At 39.0% G+C, this 18,739-nt stretch overlaps 1 protein-coding gene across 7 annotated transcripts in view; it reads left to right on the top strand.

Moving 5' to 3' along the window:
• LOC131060393 (uncharacterized) overlaps window positions 1-18,739 on the top strand; it is a 337,900-nt gene that overhangs the window by 123,343 nt on the left and 195,818 nt on the right. For all 7 annotated transcript variants that reach the window (XR_009110349.2, XM_057993610.2, XM_057993609.2 and 4 more), the window contains exon 5: window positions 3,960-4,014. Coding sequence is in view for 6 of the 7 variants with exons in the window: in XM_057993610.2 (XP_057849593.2) it covers window positions 3,960-4,014 (55 nt within the window). In the remaining variant the exon portion in view is untranslated. The remainder of the gene's footprint in view (window positions 1-3,959; window positions 4,015-18,739) is intronic.

Here is an 18,739-nt window from a genome sequence, read left to right as displayed (position 1 = left end):
GAATAAGAGGTTTCCTATTCTATTTAGGACACCAAAAAGGAAGCTGCCAGTGTTTGGGGAGAGTTGGCTACATTAGGACTCTCCAAATATGTTTGAACAGTCTTTTGAAAACATTTTGGAAGGCTCTTGAAAGTCTACATTGGGATTTTATTAGAGTTTGAAAGTTAGTAGGACCCTACACATATTTTGGACCTGCCTTTTGGTTTTGAGTGGAGCTGTACACCATTACATTCCAACTGTTCTCACATATCTGCTATGACGTACTAGTTATTGAGGGCAGAAATCTCTAGTAACCATGTAATATCCCCTACTCTAATTGCCTCAAATTAAACCATACAAATGCAAATTCAGGAGATTAGGGTTAAGGGCATTACTTGTAGTAATTATCTTTCCAACAATTTCTTGACTTTTAAGCCCTGCCATCATCACATATAAAACACAAGTGCATACATATATATATGTACAAATTAAGCTGTTAATGCTGTCAATTAGAACATGTAAATCAAAATTGTGCTTAACTATAATACTATAATCATATTAAACCTATTCTGGGTTTGGGATAGGACATGATAAAAGAGACCCAGCCAAACCTTACTAAGCCCAAGAGCAGAACATTGACCCTCTTGGCCTTGGTGGCAGATCTTAGGTCCCATCCAAGGTGGCCTACTTAGCAGGATGGTGGTCTTACTTTCCTATCCATGCCTTATCTTTTGTGTTGCTACCAACTTATCAAGGTAGGTCCGGTAGGGGGGAATGTAGTGGAATTCTCAGCTTAACCGAATGAAGCCCAAGAGTGGAACATTGATCCTCTTGGCCTTGATGGCAGAACTTAGGCATCCAACTAGGTGGCCTACTTAGTTGGCAGCCTTAACCCTCTTCCTACATCCCTCATCCTTCCCTCCATGATGAGTTTGAATATGTAATACCCAGGCACTAATATTAAATCAGAATGGGCACTTCTATTCATATGAAATTGATATGCATAATACATAGTAAGTGAGAAAATACATGAAAGGCCAATATAATATTTTCATTATAGTTCTGTCAATGACTAATACTCATCATACACTGATACACTGTTAGAATGCTGAAATTATAACAGATTGATCATTTATCTGTAACCTTATTGTTTGTATTTATTACTTCTTTATGGTACAAGACTGTTGTTGTACTTGTGATTGATTATAATTATTAAATTGTTTGAATGAGAGATTTGATATATTTCAGAGTCATAAAATATTGAGAGTGGATTATATCATACCAGTCCCTGAATACCTTCGTTGCCTTTTCTGAGTACCGTGTTAATCTCCAGCCCATCCCTTTCTTTTTCTTAATCCCCATGGATACCACCAAGAACAAGGATGTTACCGCCTGTAACTTAATAACAGTTCTGATCTGATCTGATCAATGGTGCTCTCCATAGATGCTTTCGATTCCTTTCCTTTATATCTCTCAATGTGAGGGAGAGGTCACACCTCTTCATCATGTATGCCCTTTGGCAAGAGACACACCCTTTCACTATTAGCACCCTTTGAAAGAGTGCAACTCTTAATTATTTCTGCCCTTTGAAAGGGACAGAACCTTTCATAATCAGATTTGCACTTCTTATTTAAATCAGATCTGCACTTCTGATTTCCAAATTATCCCCCTTTCAGATGAGGTTCTCGTCTCCCTTTTATATGTCATTGTTGAGGGAGTCACAACTTTTCCTTTTATGTCTTTTGACTTTTCATTAACTTAATTAATTTTTAATTAATCATATTTAATCATATTATTTTATATTTTAATTTTATTATTATCATTTATTATTAAATTCTATTTCAAAGCGGGGACATTACAAACCAGCTCTTACTATATATAGTTTGAGATTTACCTATTTTCAATATATGTATACAGTTATATAAGCAAACTGGTTAGTAATTTTCCTTGCCCCTGTACATTTATTATTGACTAATAAGTGTAGTTATTCATGTAAAATTGCAGCAGTAGTGACAAACAACAAATTGTATTATGAGTTTATTAAAGGAATCCATTTATCACTTTACAAAAAACACTTTGCATGTGTTTGGTGAATGCTTAATATAATATTGGTTTCCATTCTTTAAAAGGATTTATGGCAAACATTTGTAAGTACACAAATCAGCTTGGAGGTACAATGGATATTTCATCAAACATTATTAAATACCACTGTGGAATTGCTCTTGGTCCAAAGAAAAAGAAAAAGAACCCAGTTGGGATTTTACACAAATCCCTAACATTCCAAGTAAGGACCTTCGTCTTTCTAGAGTGCCTTTCACCCTTTTCTTAGAACTTGACACAAAGGCATCAATAGTAGCTTGTAAACTTGATTTTCTCCAATGTAATCTCTCAGCTTATCCACCTCCATTCTTCTGCCACTCCTCTTTTTTCTTGTTTGTGGAACTTTCTTTATGTCCACTTTGGCACTTGAGATACCTCCTAAAACATTAGCCAAAGAATCCACTTGCTTGTTGGCTAGCTGGAGCTTATCACCCTCTGTAGAAAGATCCATGTGAGAACTAAAATCCTTCGGTACTCGGGGAGATTTTCCTTTCTCAAAACCCCTTGAGTCTTAGGTGAAAAAGAAATAACTCTGAGACCCACCTCCACTTTTTCTTTAGAACTAAATCCCTTAGACTGACCTTCCACTGAACCTTTATGAGAGTCTCTAAAGGAGGTCCAATTACGGGGAAAGGGATTTGAAGAAAAAAACCAATCTCGATGCCATGATTTAAAAAAGCCTCCCACAAGATTAAAATGGATTTCCCCTTCCAAGACACTTTTTGAGTTTTGCTCAAGGAAAGAAAAAACAACAAAGGCCATGATTTTTACAATTTTGTCACTGCCTGTTGACAAGAACAACACTGGAAAGGGACATTTTCATAGTTAACATCTTTAATGAAGGTTCTCCTAGAAATCGACAAGTTTATTTCTCTCTAGAGGGGAATGTCTAAGTCCCAACTAAATTTCACCTTGGCATACATTGTATCCGACTTTAAAACAAAGTGCTCTTCCATCTTTAAAATCTTGCCAAGGCATTTGCCAATACTCTCTTGATAGGAATGACTCCAAAATTCAAGTGGGAGTTCATAAAAGAAAACCCAAATATTTGAAAGAATATAATAATAGGGTTACTAGAAGAAAATACCTCATTGGATTGCACGTGGATCCCAAATGATGAAAGAACCAAATGGGTTTCTCAAGCACTTCCTCTCAAAGATCAGTCTAGGGGAAGAGGAAAACAAAGAACCTTTTGGTGAGGTGGAATATTTGCACCTCTGAACACCATTCTATCCTTATCCCATTCTAGGATTTGTTCTTGTGATAACCATTTATTTCTATAGCAGCCAACGATAGCTCTAGAGAGAAGGGCATACACATTCTGAGCCACCCTGGTTTCCTCCAAAACCATCATGGGATGTTTGAATCCACCACCACCACTTTTGGGATAGCTTTCAAAGATAAATTTTGGTCCTTTTTATGACTGCTAAATATGTGCTTTTGACAAACTCCATCCCCTTTGGGGTGAGAAGAAGGTTTACTAGAATTGTAAGAGATGAACTCTTTGGGTATGAATCACAATTGACTGACCAAGATCGAATTAGGTTGCCAGACATCAGATTGGGATTTAACAACATTAGCTCGAACAGGAGGAGCCTCCAAGATGATTAACACCTAAACCCTAATATTTTGACATCAAAATGTCACCAGGTCAAACTAAGTCTACATCTACTTGTCACCATCACATCCCAAGTGGTGATTTTTTTTGGTTAATTGCTATTGCAAACCATATGAGATATATTTTCTAACAGCAGTATCTGTTTTTTCAAATATTTCCTTTTGCGCTTGAATATCTATTATGTTGTGATGTTTTAATTAAATTTAATAAAAAATTGAAAACCTTTAATAGATTTGTCTTTTACACTTTGTTGCAATTTCAGAATCTTGCCAGGAGATTTATTGCTTGTAAACCGGTGCTTATTACTTACTGTGCAGGTAATGTATAAAGCTAAACTTTGTTTTGATTAAGAATTTTGGTGCAACAAAATTGAAATGCTCGTTATTGTGGACCTGTTAAAGGTTAAGCATTTGTATGCTTATGCCATTTTAACATCTCATGTCATAGAAATTTTTCACAATTTTTAGTAAGCTGCTTAGATCCTTTGTTTTTAAGCAAAACTCTATTTTTTGACTATGAAATCCACTTCTTTATATTTAAACTTCAATAGATCCTCCATTCTATTATACTTCCATAAAATAGAGCCTAAAATATTAGTAAGTAGCTAGTCTTAATGTTTTAAAAGGAAAATCTTCAATTCTACTTGCAAGTGGGCAGAAGCCATGCAAAATGCATCAGTGCTCATGTTTTTCAGTTTTGATAGATATTCTTTTGCTTACAAAGTCTATCAAACCCAACAGTGTAAGAGAACATACTTTAGACCCCAGAAGCCACAAATACATAAATTCTAAAATAGTTACAAGATGCAAAACACTTAGTCATAAATAGTTCGATGTCTGGACTCTATACAACAAGCAACAACAACATCTAGAAATTGTTTAAAATTTTAGTAACCCATAGCTGCACTTGCAGTCATGTTTGAGTTTCTAGAGTAGAGAAGGTGATTTATAGCTTCAAAGTGTATGCATATTTGCTGAAACTGGGTCTAAGGGTATTACTCAATTATTGAGATATCATATTGATCCTTTGTGTAAGCACTGCAGTCTTGATCATAAAGCTCTCTTGAATGGTACTCTCAAAGTTAACGCTGTCCCCAAGCCTGTGGTTTTTTTTTTTGACTATACAATCAATGAACCTCTGCATATAGTCATGAGCTATGTAATATAGTGGTCACTTTATGATATTTTACCATTGTGGTTTTATCTATGTTCCATGTTGTTTCTGGGATGAGGACTGTAGGAAACATGAGGACATGTTTTAGGCATTTGTTCTGACCTATTTCACACATCGCCCCATTGCAAATGGGGACCCCTTGTTTTTGCTTTTTAGGGTTTTGCCTTTGCGTTGCAACTGGTAATCACCAGTCTTTTTACAATGAGTTAGAGTTTTTGAGAAATCATCCCGACCCAAATAGAGAATTCATGGTCAGATCCAAAGATGAAAAAATCTTAATTGACAATAAATCTTTTGGCCGAAATTTAAAAAAAAATCAGGAATCGGCAAAATTATCGAACATTTGAAAATATATAATTTCTTAAAATATTCTAAAAAAACACACATATACACTAAATTTATAGAACACAATAACATATTACTGGTTTCTATTATATATAAATCATAGTTTGAGTCAAAGACATGCCATATAGTAATATACCAAAAAACAAGTTCAAGTTCTAAATACTTTTGAGTCGAATACATGTCGTAGTGTCTAGACCACAAAACAAATACAATCTCTGAAGTCTGAATAAATATTAAGTTCAAGCTTTCATATCAATGAAAACTAGAAATCATAGATTGCGTCTACAACTAAAGCTCAAAAAACTCTGTTGCCATTGAGTGGGTGTTAAAGTGGATGGTGATGCAGCAGCTGCTGCTGCTGCAATATCCTCGACAGGTGAGGAATCTGCCTCTTTTGGATCAGCAAACTCATCTCTTGCCTCCTCACGTTCTGCCACTTCTACCGCCCATTTAGTTGCCTCCCTCTCCATCTCATCTAAGTGATCATCAGTGAAAAATGGATCCACATCAACATCACTAGTAGCACCATCAGGTTTAGCAATCCAATCCGTTGTATATGGATCAATCTCATCTATGTCAAGTGCGTCATATGAATTTTTCCCCTGTACCCTCTTTTCATGCAATCAAAGGTTGTACCGCACATATACAAGGTCATTCAAGCACTTTTGGATCAACCTATTGCGCTTTTTTGTGTGAATGGCCTTAAAGACACTCCAATTGCGCTCACAACCAGAAGCACTACAAGGCTGAGATAATATGTGGATTGCAAGCCTTTGGAGATTAGGCGTTGTGGCACCAATTTTTTCCCACCACAGATCTGCAAGGATACAAACTGGCATTTATAACTTGGTAATTTTTTTTTAATAAACTTAAAGATTGAAATAAATGGTAAAATAAATTTAAGAGCACATTTTTTTTTAACCTGGTAGTAGGGTGTCTCTCTTACGAACACAAATAGGTGAAGAAAACAATGGCCCATCTTCCTTCTTGGACCTCTGCAACTCATCAATAATGAGGTCTTGAATATTTTCATCAAGAACCAACCTCTGAATACATGTTTCGAGGCTAATTTGAACCTCTGCATCTATTTTGAAAGTATGAGAGAAAAAGAACTTGGGGTTCAACTAATAGGTAGGAACATGGATATGCTGGTGGAGTTGTCAGTTCCACCTTCGATCAATTATGCGCCATATGGGTTCATATTTGGTTCTATCTGACCCATACAAGTGCTGAATTGCCTCTTTGGCCTTATCCATGGCCTCATATAGATACCCTATGGGGTTTTTATCCCCATCCACCATTCGTAGAACCCTCACTAACGGTTCTGACAACTAGACATGAAAAATTTAACAAATATCAGCAAAGTGTAATATTAGAAAATTAAAAAATAAATCATCAATTGAAGTTTGAAGTTTGAACACCTACATTGATGATCTTGTCCATGACTTTGGAAAATCTATCATCAAAAATGGCCTTCACGACCTTCTCTGCTTCAGGCTTCCTACAATAAGGGCTCTCCAACCATCTTTCACTCACAAACATCCTCTTCAGGTTGGGCAATGCATGTAATATGCTCTATAGGTTGAGGAAATTAGTGACAAAACGTGTGACTCCTGAACGCACAAGATCCTTACCATCAGTGTGTTGTCTCATAAGCTCCAAGACCCATGTGTGGTTGTAGATGTATTTTGTGATTTCCCTTCCATCTTTAATCACATTCTTCACCCAACTTAGTTTCCCTATGTCTTCAAGGAGCAAATCAAGGCAATGAGCAGCACAAGGGCTCCAAAATAATGTCGGATGCCTAGCCTGTAGAAGTTTACCGGCTGTCATGAATCAATATACGAATTAACAAAATTTCATTGTTTTCATTTTCAGTGTGCATATTGTTACACTCAATCGCAAACTGCAGCCAGCATAAATCTCCAAAGTTTGGCAGCTTATGTAAAGGGACGGTGGGGATAAAACAAACATATCTCTGTCAAAAGGCTATAAAGAAGCCAATTTGGAAGTAATGCGAAGTCAACAGAAAAAGACAAGTGGTCGGTTAAAATCATCCAGTCAGCAATAATCAAGGCAAATTTATCAAACAGAAAGGAAGAGTACCTTTTCATGAAATTTTGCCTTCCTTAAGGGGTGCTGGCTAAGTCTATAAGGTGCACCTCAGCATAATAGTGAGTTAGGTGCACAATTGTAAAACTTTTCAATAATAAAAAATCCATAGTAGGTTGAAAGAAATCATGGCTGGTTTGTGAGGAGACTGTAGTTAGGGATAAAGGGACAGCAGGCAGGGAAAGATCATGGCTGTTTTTATATGGCAAACATACAAGGCATCCAAAGTCTAGTTTTGATTTTGATACCAAAAGGAAATTAGCTAAAGCAAGTTCAACTTGGAGTTAAATATTTACTTTCATTCATATCATAAATGTTATGATGGTCCTCACAATTAGAAGGAAAACTAAAAGTAAAATTCATTGTCAAGTAAATTCTGTTCAGTCTACACCTTGTAATCAAGGGATCCAAGAAAACTCTGCCAATGGCATTAAAGTCAGTACACAATTATTTTATGCCCATGTTAACTTCTGTAGGCGGACGAAGCTGTTGTTTATAAATTTATAATGTTTGGTCTTGTGTAAAATGCAGGAAGATGTTATAATGATTTTACTCCATTCACTGCCAATAATAGGTGAATCGGATGCTTCTTATGGTTTTTGTTGGGAAGCTTCCCGACTATTGACGTGTATTTTGTACACTATCAAACACAGAATAAAATACCCAAGGGTACCTTATCCTCTCTTGAATAAAGCCTCTGATTGCTGAAGATGTTGCGAAAAAGGATCAATCAGGATGACTCCAAGAGAGGATAAGGTACCCTTGGGTATTTTATTCTGTGTTTGATAGTGTACAAAATACATGTCAACAGAATTGGCACTAGAAGGAGGGCTCTTGAACCACAAATCCGAGGAATTGAAGGAACAGTACTATCTCGAAAATTTACCAAAAAAAAAAAGTACACATTTCAAGCATGATCATGAATCACGATGGTGTTGCCACATGAAGGATTGAATCAAGTAGTGCAACCTAATTTGGAGGTAGGTAACATTCAAGAAGATATTGTTTCAGGATTGAATCACCTAGCGTGGAACGCAAGGAGAAGCGAAGCTGAGTATAACAAAGTGAGGATCATCTTGGAACAAGAAGAAGACAGAGCTGAAGAAAACCAAAGGGTTGCCGCTAGAGAGCTTCGTAATCAAAGGAACCTGCAGTAATCTCTGCAAGACAAATCTTCACGCTGGATCGCATTGGTTCTTTCTCGCCCGAGAAACATCAAAAAATATTGAGGTCGACACCAGGCGTCAAAAATCTGGGTGAGCTTCAGTTTACTTCAAGGTCGAAGCGAGTCAAAAGAGAAGATACTCCCAAGGAGTTTGAACTAAGATTAGAAGAATCTCCTGAGTCATCACAAGCTCCGTCTCTTCAAGAACAAGTACAAGCGGCAATTCAAGCAAGTATCCAGGCGATTTCTCAACCGACAAACCAAGCCAGTTCATCAAGTCTCTTGTCAAGCTTTCAAACTTCGGGAAGCACAATGGCTCACAATGCTCCTCCTCCTCCTCCTCCTCCTCATGTGCTTAACGGCGCTACTTGGCTAATCAATAACCCATCACCATTGGAATTTGCAATCTATCACGATATGCCAAAGAATCTAGAGCATTTTTGTTCCAAATTCAATGTCAGTGATTTCAATCGTACAGCAGAGGACCATATCAAGATGTTCGAAGATCTTCTTCGTAACAGACGAATCGAATATGGAGATGTAGCATGTAGGCTTTTTCCCTACTCATTGGGAGAAGAAGCGTACTTCTGGTTCATTCACTTGCCTATAGGGTCAATCAGGACCTGGGACGCAATGAAGGATGCATTTATTGCAAAGTTTGGTATACCAACCATGCCAGCCGAGCTATATAGACAATTTGTTGAAATCCGAAGGAGAGAACATGAGCCAATCACCTCTTTCAACAATAGGTTCCACCGCGCATACACGATGTTACGACATCCCTACCTCATTGCTGACCCAAGGGAAATCTATTATGGAGCCCTAGATCATCTTACCGCCATGTTCGTGAGGACACATCCTATCCCGAATGATCTAAACGCAGCATATACAAAGGCTATTGAAGTCAGTAAGCACATGGGACAGATATTACTGGGCCACTACTACATATGGGACTCGTTGTAGCACCGAATCAAATGCAAGCAGTTAGTATGGCATTGGCCAACCAAACTCCAGTTATGAATCCTATTCCACAGGCAACATATCCTAGTGTACAGCCGACAAACCAGTTGGTGCTTCATCCCGGAGTTCCACTTTCACAAGCCCCACCAGCACAACCTGTGTACCTGCAAAATGCAACAAACTCCTCAAGAACACAGGAAGAAAAGGATGAAATGAAAGAGTTGATCGAACAAGTAAAAAAGCTGTCAACTGAAGTAACTCATCTAAGAAATCAGAATAATCAACTGCAAAGCATGCAAAGGGCCAACCACGGCCAACATACAAACAATCAAAATTTTCAAGGAAATAATAATCAAGGTTTCAAGAACAATTATCAAGGAAATAACAACCAAGGCTTTCAGAGGAAACCATGGAATACTGCTCCTAATAATGGAAACGTGGTGATGCCGTTGGACAACCCATCAAATTCTCAGAATCAAGAAAATCATCCTACCAATAAAGTCTTTCTAGCAGAGGCGGCCTTATCCAGTTGGTGTAGACTCCACAATACAAACCAGCATTTTGAGTTGCAGTGTCCTGAATTCAAAATTGCGGCCGATATATTCCAGCAGGAGATGCGCAGCAACGATCCACATGATAATCCACCCACGTCTGGATACGAAATGGTCCCAACTACACGGTATGATCAAGCCATGATTGTGGAAAGTTACAAATATTCACCAGAAGAAGATAATCAAGCTCGAAATGGGAGATTTCCACCAGAATCAGCTAATGGACCAATGGTACCTCCGGGTTCCCAGTTCCCACCTGCATCTGCAAATGAACCCGTTGAAGACTCAGAGTATTATTTTCCACCATTGAACAACAGTGTCCTAGTCGAAGGAATAAAGGAGGTATTCCACCAGTCCTCAGAAGGCGTGAATCAAAGAGTATATCATAGAAATCAGAGAAATCAAGAACCCCTAACTACATCGATCCCTCCGAACAATTTCTCTACTCCTCTGGATCCACAAGCTAGTAATAATCTAGAATATCCTCAGCATACGCAAGGATATAGGCAAAAGAATATTGCACCTCCCCAGGGCAATGAAATGAAGAGATTGGCCACGTTGGTGTTAGAAGAACTCAAGAAAGTCAAAGTTAGCCTACCGCTCTACGAGCTACTCAAAGTCTCAGAGATTAAAGATACAGTGATTAATAGCTTAAGTGAGTCAAATACAGTAAGGTCGAATGTTCAGAATCAGGCAGTTAACAATGTCCAAGCTACCATCAATGTGACCCAAGAGGAAGTTGATGACAAAGAGCAATCTGAACAAGACGAATGCATGGTCCAGACCATAGCTTTCCCAGCCAAAAAGGAAGATATGTTGGAAGGCAAGGTATTACTCAAAAGAGGCGAGACTATGAAAACTCAACCCGCCATCAAAGAAAGTCTCACCACTAGTCAGAATCCTCCAGAGAAAGAGGTTGCTGTTAAGAAAGATGTGGTCAAGAAAGGGAAATCTCCAAACAAGACGGGCCACTCAAAAGAAGAGAGCCCAACAAAGAATGACAATCCAAAGGTCAATGAAGTGAAACGTCAAGAACACAGTGGGGATTCCTCAGTCCTTTCCCAAGGAAAAGATGAACCGGCCCCGTTCCTGCTATCAGTCAGAATTTTTGGGAAATTACTACACAATTGCCTCTATGATTCAGGAGCTTCCAGTAATGTGATGCCCCTGGCTGTCTGTCAGAGACTAGGAATAACTCCTGCTCCTACCAAAAGAAAAGTCACTCAGCTAGACAAGACAGAAGTTCCAGTCATGGGAGAATTGAACAATATCCACATGCAATTGGCTGCGGACCCAAGGGTTCAAAATTTCATAGACATATCAGTCGTAGATATTCCTGATTCATATGGGATGCTTCTGAGTAGAGATTGGTCACGAAAGTTGAATGGGTATGTGTCAACCGACTTTGCACATATGTGGCTACCATGGAGAGGAGTCCCAAACCAAATCAAAATCGATAGCACTCCAAGATTGAGACTTATGATAACCGAGTATGGGGAAGATAATGAAGTCCTGTTCTTAGAATCGGATCTAGGGACATACAAGCCTAAAGTGGGAGAGGTCTTGATGATACAAAACTTGCAAGACAAGGATGCTCAACAAGAGGTGATGGAATCTACAGAAATTGTTGTGGAAAGTGACCAAGGATCCGACCAAGAAGATGATGGAATGTTTGAAAATTTCAGAAAATTCGTACTTAGAAACATACAACAAAGTATGCAACTTGGTAACTTGGCATCCGTCTGAGATCTACTCCTTCCCAACTGGTGTAGGATACATAATGCCGTCCATTCAGAACTATCCTGTGCTTTGTGCTAGACTGCATTAGAACAAGTATACAAAAGAGTCCCACAAACAGTGATTATAGAAGAAATGGAACATTTAGAAGTTGAAAGCTCCTTAGAAGATGAAACTCTATCTGACACATCAACCGAAAGCCAGGAGGACCAAGGAACGGAAGACCAAGAGAATGTAATATGGACATTAAGGTTCGATGGATCTAAGTCCAAACAAGGATCTGGAGTAGGTTATGAATTAATTAGCCCGACAGGAGAAACTTACCTTGCCGCTCATAGATTACAATTTCCTTGCACCAACAATGTGGCTGAATATGAATCCTTGATTCATGGGTTATTGATGGCTATAAAAAAGAAAGCAAAAATACTGCAAGTGTATGGAGACTCATAAATAGCTATAAGACAAATCAGAAGGCAGTATGTTTGCCATGACAAAAGGTTGACCAGATACCGAAATCGAGTTTGGGACCTCATCGAGAGTTTCGAGGCCTTCAACATCGAATCTATATACTGACATCAGAATCAAGTGGCTAATTCCCTTGCACAAGCCGCTAGTTCTTTGATACCATTAGCAATGGAAGGATTGAAGAAGTTCACAGTAGAATTAACATCAGTACCTTCAGTCTCGGACAACATCACCAATTTTCAAGTTTTTGAAGATGACAAGCACATACTGGATTTCTTGACCAACACAGATGTCTTCCTAGCTCAAATCATTGATGAAGAAGAGCTGGAGGGAGCAGAATTGGATGCTGAAGGAGTTTTGAATTTGAAGACCAACACTATTCCAAAAGGTACGGTGGAATTAGAAATAATTTTTGATCCCAACAAATTGAAAGAGATGAAAAGACACAGTATGGAAGGAAACATGTGCGACACAATCAACATTGGTAATGACATACAAATTAAGAATGTGTTCATTGGAAAGGCCTGCACCGCACCAGAAAGAAATGGAATTTTGAAAAATATGAGAGATTTCCCAGACATCATCGCATGGAGTTATGAAGATCTCAAGACTTATGACACTGCAATTATCACTCACACAATCCCTTTGAAGCCAGGAAGCAAACCATTTAGGCAGAGACAAAGGCTGGTTAATCCTTTATTGGAACCCTTGATATGTCAAGAAGTTAAGAAGCTGCTCTCAGCCAAAATCATCTTCCCAGTGAGACATTCGACGTGGGTCGCCAACCTGGTTCCTATCAGGAAAAAGAGTGGACAGATCAGATTGTGTGTTGATTTTAGAAATCTCAACCGAGCTTCAGAAAAGGACAATTATCCTCTGCCGTCGCTGGATGAAGTATTACAGATTGTTAATGGGTCACAAATGATGTCCTTCTTGGATGGATATTCAGGTTATAATCAAGTTTTGGTCGAGCCTGAAGATCAACTGAAGACCGCTTTCACTACCAAGTGGGGTACATTTGCATACAAAAGAATGCCTTTCGGACTTATCAATGCTGGGGCCACATTCCAGAGAGCCATGGATATCGCTTTTAGAGACTTAATTGGAAAATGCATTATCATATACATGGACGACATTACAGTTTTCTCCAGAAAAAGAGAAGATCATGTGGATGACTTAAGAAAAGTCTTCCAAAGGTGCAAAAGATATGGTGTTTCTCTCAACCCAAAGAAATGCATATTTGGGGTAACAGAAGGAAAGCTTTTAGGACATGTCATTGCAGAAAGAGGAATCTCCATCGATCCTGAAAGAGTAAAAGCTATATCTACTATCAATTTGCCAGCCAGTAAGAAAGAACTCAAATCATTCTTTGGCAAGATCAACTTTGTCAGAAAATTTATCACGGGATTTGCTGAGATAGTCAGACCTTTGAACGAGATGCTGAAGAAGGACACAAAGATCAAATGGTCACCACAGGCCAAGAGGGCATTCGAGGAGATAAAGACGGCAATTGCAGAAGCGCCAGTATTGATTAGTCTTGATTACCTCAAACCCTTCTACCTATATTCCTTCACTTCTGACTACACTTGTGCTGCTATTCTCACCCAGAGAAGTGAAGAGAGGGACGAGAATCCAATTGCATTCATGAGTACCCCGCTGAAAGATGCAGAACTCAGATATCCCAACATTGAAAAACAGGCATACGCACTAGTCAAGGCCATTAAAAAATTTAGACATTACCTCTTAAGAGCCAAAATTTATGCAATAGTACTAGATGCAGCAGTCAAGACCCTTCCTATGCAAAATGAACTAGGAGAAAGAAGAGGTAAGTGGGTCGCCATTATCCAAGAGTTTGATATTGATATCCAATCTATGAAACTTGTTCGAGGACAAGCTTTAGCACAGACACTGGCAATGGACGGACCCAGATTAATCCAGCAAGTTTATGAATTAGAGGATGTCACCCCTGATGAATGGTACAAAGAAATTGTGACATACCTACTCAACAATAGATGCCCCGCTCGCATGACACCCACACAGAAAAGAGCACTAAGAATAAAATGTCAACATTATATGCTTCAAGGATCTGTTCTATATCGCAGGAATCACGAGGGAATATATCTGAGGTGTGTTGGCAAAGATGAGGCCAAACAAATAATTGAACATTTCCATTCCAAGTTTGGGACCGGACATGGAGCCAACCTCGCTACAGCTCATCAGATCTTAAGAGCAGGATATTACTGGCCTACACTTTTCAAGGACACATTTAATCATATCAAGACTTGCCACACCTGCCAAGTCGCCGCCTTCAGAGAGAGGAATCCTGCCATGCCATTGAACCCAGTGATCGAAGCAAGACCATTTGCCAAATGGGGAATGGATTTTATTGGTGTCATCAACCCCGCATCCTCGGCACAACACAGGTATATCATCACTACTACTGATTATTGTACCAGATGGTCGGAGACTCAAGCTCTCAAGGTATGTACTACCGAGGCCGTAATTAAATTCGTGGAGGAAAACATTATCACGAGGTTTCGGATGTCCTTATGCATTAGTTAGCGACAATGGTTCGGCCTTCACATCATTGAGATTTTCGAATTGGGCTTTTGAATATGGAATAACCCTCAAATTTTCATCAAATTATTATCCTCAGGGTAATGGGTTAGCTGAGTCAACTAATAAAAACCTACTCAGTGTTATCAAGAAGCTACTGGAAAGGAGTCCGAGAGAATGGCACACCCAATTGAGATTTGCCCTCTGGGCAGATAGAATCAGGACCAAGAACGCATTAGGGATTTCACCTTATTTTCTAGTTTATGGCCAAGACCCGGTATTCCCCATGCAACTCAGGATCCCGACTTTGAGATTTATCCAGGAATATATGGAGGACACCGATGCTGTCCAAGCCCGATTAACACAATTATTGAATCTTGAGGAAAAGAGAGATCAAGCACTGGAAAATTTTGCAAGACATCAAGCAGTTGTGAAAAGATGGTTCGATCGACAAGCTAGAGTCAAGGCGTTCCGGATCTCAGATCTTGTCTTATACTGGGATAAAGCACACGAGAAAAGGGGAGAGCATGACAAATTTGATAAGCTTTGGAAAGGCCCTTATCAAATTTCAGAGATTTTGGGAGAAAATGCATTCAGATTGAAGACTTTAACCGGAGAGGACGTCCCATTGCCTGTCAATGGGAGGTATCTCAAACATTATTTCCAGTCCTAGGATGCAAATGGCCTTCCCTTGTACATAGCTAGTTTAGTTTGCTTTCATTTTTCGTTTGTCTGGTTTGTTTCGTTTTGGTTTGCCTTTCGCTTTCTTTTTGGTTCCTAGTTTAGGTGTCTTGTCTAGGTTAGTTGTTTTGTCCTGAGGGGTATCCATTTGAAATTGGGTGATTTTGTCATGTAACACTCTGACTTCTCACTCGATTGTGGGTTTCATTTGGACAATTATGAGGTCTTTTGGAAATACAAAGAGGTCTCTTTTGATAAAACTTTGAGTCAGGCCATATTTGCAATGAAGTAAGATTAGCTTATTGAACTCAGATATTTTGTCCCCCAGTTATTATATCTTTTCACACTTATAATCTCCGAGTCATTGTGGTTTTCAGGCAAAGCTGTGATCGGTGAAAAATCTAAAATCTGGCTTCAGCGCCACCGCAATCCTCAAATCCTAGTGAGCTTCACTGCTTACAAGCCAAAAGAATTGATGGAACAAAAAGCAATATCAAAAGGAAAAAATGAGAAAATGAAAATAAGAAAAATCAAAAGAAAAGAAAATGAGCCGAAAAGGGAAATATCAAATTGGCTAAAGGGAATATATGGATAACTCCATCGGGGCTATAGACGCTTGGCTGGCAATGGAGCAATGTTCGTGAGCTTACAGCGATAACCTCGTCGGGACTATAGACGTCTGACTGGCAACGAGGCTCTATCCAGGATGCTTTTGGAGTTTAGATAAACTATGTAGCTTATCACAGGGGAACCTGGAGGATCATGATTGTCTTGTTGAGGGGAATTAACTCATTTACACACACTTGGGTAACTGTGGACTTGATACTTTGTCTCAATATGAGAGTCTCTTCTTGTAAGTGTTGTTTAACTCCTTGTTTTATTGAGGGAAGTTCTCTGAGTTTTTCTTCAAGAAAGATTGATTCCCAAATGTTTACCAACATTCTCAGTGGTGTCGCCAGATGTTGTGACCATTTCACACATCGCCCCATTAAAATGGGGACCCCCTCTTTTTGCTTTTGTTTTGCCTGTTCTTCTCTTTGTTTTTAGGGTTTTGGGTGAGTGAGTGAGTTGTCTGGGCTAGGGCTAAGCCTTAGGGGTTTCTTTTGGATATTTTTCAAGCTGAGTCTAGTCAAATTTTGAAAGTTATTAAGCGTATCCTCCCGAAGATTGAGATTTTTGAAATAAGGTGAGTCTGTCAGGAAGTCAGATATGTCTCAGGTTAGGTCTAGTTAGGGTTTTTTGAGGGAAAATTCAAATTTTGTCTAAGTGTTAGCATTTTGAAGATGAAATTGTATATTCTTGCCTAGGTAAATTTTGATCAAATTTTGGAGGCAAGATGATGCCTGAAACAGAGAAAGTGCTCCTGTCCTTCACTGGAGGCCCAGGGCGAATTTCATTCTAAGTGCAATTTCTGATTTTGCGAGGGCTTGCTAACTGATTCCGGGCCTTAAAGATGACCTAACTCTGCCTTGTGAAATGATTGGAGACCTAAATTTTGAATATTTTAGCCAGAAAGGACAAAAGTGCTCCCGTCCCTCACCAAGGGACCAGAGCACAAATGTTATTTTATGCATATTTGTCACTGAATTTTCTATTTTTTTTTGTGCAGGGTCTTCCGGAATGATAATTGGACATGACTTGATGTTTTTGAAGATTTTGAAGGCACAAAAATGGTGAATTTTGAAGGTTGAAGGAAAAAGTGGTCCCGTCCCTCTCCAAGGGACCAAGGCAAAGTGCTCCTGTCCCTCACTGAAGGACAAAGGCGAAAAGACTTATTGGAGCCATTCCTGGCCTTGTTTGGTCAAATTGAAACATCAAAGGCATAGTGAAGGACACAATGAACATGATAAAGCATCCAGACTTGATTGAAAACAATGAAATGATGAAGTTTTTGCCTAGAAGGTAAAAAGTGCTCCCGTCCCTCACTGAAGGACCAAAGCACTTTTCTTTATATGCACAATTTTAGACCTTTATTGGACATTAACTTCTATTCATAGCATGAAGTAAGATGAAATCTTCCCTAGCAAAGGAATTTCGAGACGAAAAGTGAGACAATTTGGCTTAGAGGGCAAAAAGTGCTCTCGTCCCTCACTGAAGGACCGGAGCACTGAATTTCAAATTCGCACTATCTTTGCAAGGTTAAGGTGATTTTACGATTTGAAGAGGTCAAGGGAAGCATGTTTTGTCCATTGAATATAATTTAAGCGGTTCACAAAGGAGTAAATCAACCCAAATGACAAAAAGTGCTCCCGTCCCTCACTGAAGGACCATGCCACTTTTTCAAGTTTCTCTTCTTTGTTTGATATTTTATGGTAAAACTTGACTTGGATGGGAAGGACTAATGATGTTTTATGCCTTAGACGCAATTGAGAGGTTTAAAGAACAAAGAAGTATGCCAAGATGTAAAAAGTGCTCCCGTCCCTCTCCAAGGGACCAGAGCGATTTTCCAAAAAAGTGTAAATTTCCTGCAAGGCCAAGGCAAGTTTGTGATTGAAATGAATGGAAGAGGACATGATTAGCCCATTGAAGATAATTTGGGAAGCTAGCAAAGGACGGATAAGCTTGAAGTTGAAAAAGTGCTCCTGTCCCTCACTGAAGGACCAGAGCACTTAACATGTTATCTCGCCTTTCTCGCCAATTTTGGACAAATTGAGGCCAAGGCGCAAGTTTGAAAAAGTGTTTAAGATGCCTTGAAGTGGAATTGAGATGCGAGAGTTGCAAATTTTGACGACAACTGGCAAAAGTGCTCTCGTCCCTCACCAAGGGACCAGGGCGCAATTTCCAAATATGACCATTTACCTTGCATTTTGAAAGGATATTTTTATCACCAAGGCTCAAGATGGAGTGAAATGTGATATTCTACGCCTTGAGGGTAAATTGAAGATTAATGTGATCAAGAATTCATGCAATGGACTCAAAAGTGCTCCCGTCCCTCACTGAAGGACCAGAGCACTTTTTATGAAAACAACAAATTCCCTCCGAGATTATGCTCAGGCAAAGTTGTATGAGATGGGAAGGATTTTCTAAAACATGGTGAACAAAGGTTTGACTTCAAAAAAATTGAGAATCCTAGCCTAAAAATGAAAAAGTGCTCCTGTCCCTCTCTAAGGGACCAGAGCGCTTAACATGTGCATTCTTTATTTTCGCCATATCCCAATGTTGACATCCTCCAAATCGCATGAAATGCCAAAATCATCAACTTCAAAAAAAAAAAAAAAGAAACAAGAATTAATTAAATTGGCATTTAATAAAGGCGCATGGCATTTAATAAATTTATTTTGAGCCTTAGAAAATCGA

This window comes from Cryptomeria japonica, chromosome 4, assembly GCF_030272615.1.
Source record: "Cryptomeria japonica chromosome 4, Sugi_1.0, whole genome shotgun sequence".
Lineage (NCBI taxonomy): Eukaryota > Viridiplantae > Streptophyta > Pinopsida > Cupressales > Cupressaceae > Cryptomeria > Cryptomeria japonica.
This window is presented reverse-complemented; position numbering and strand designations above follow the sequence as displayed.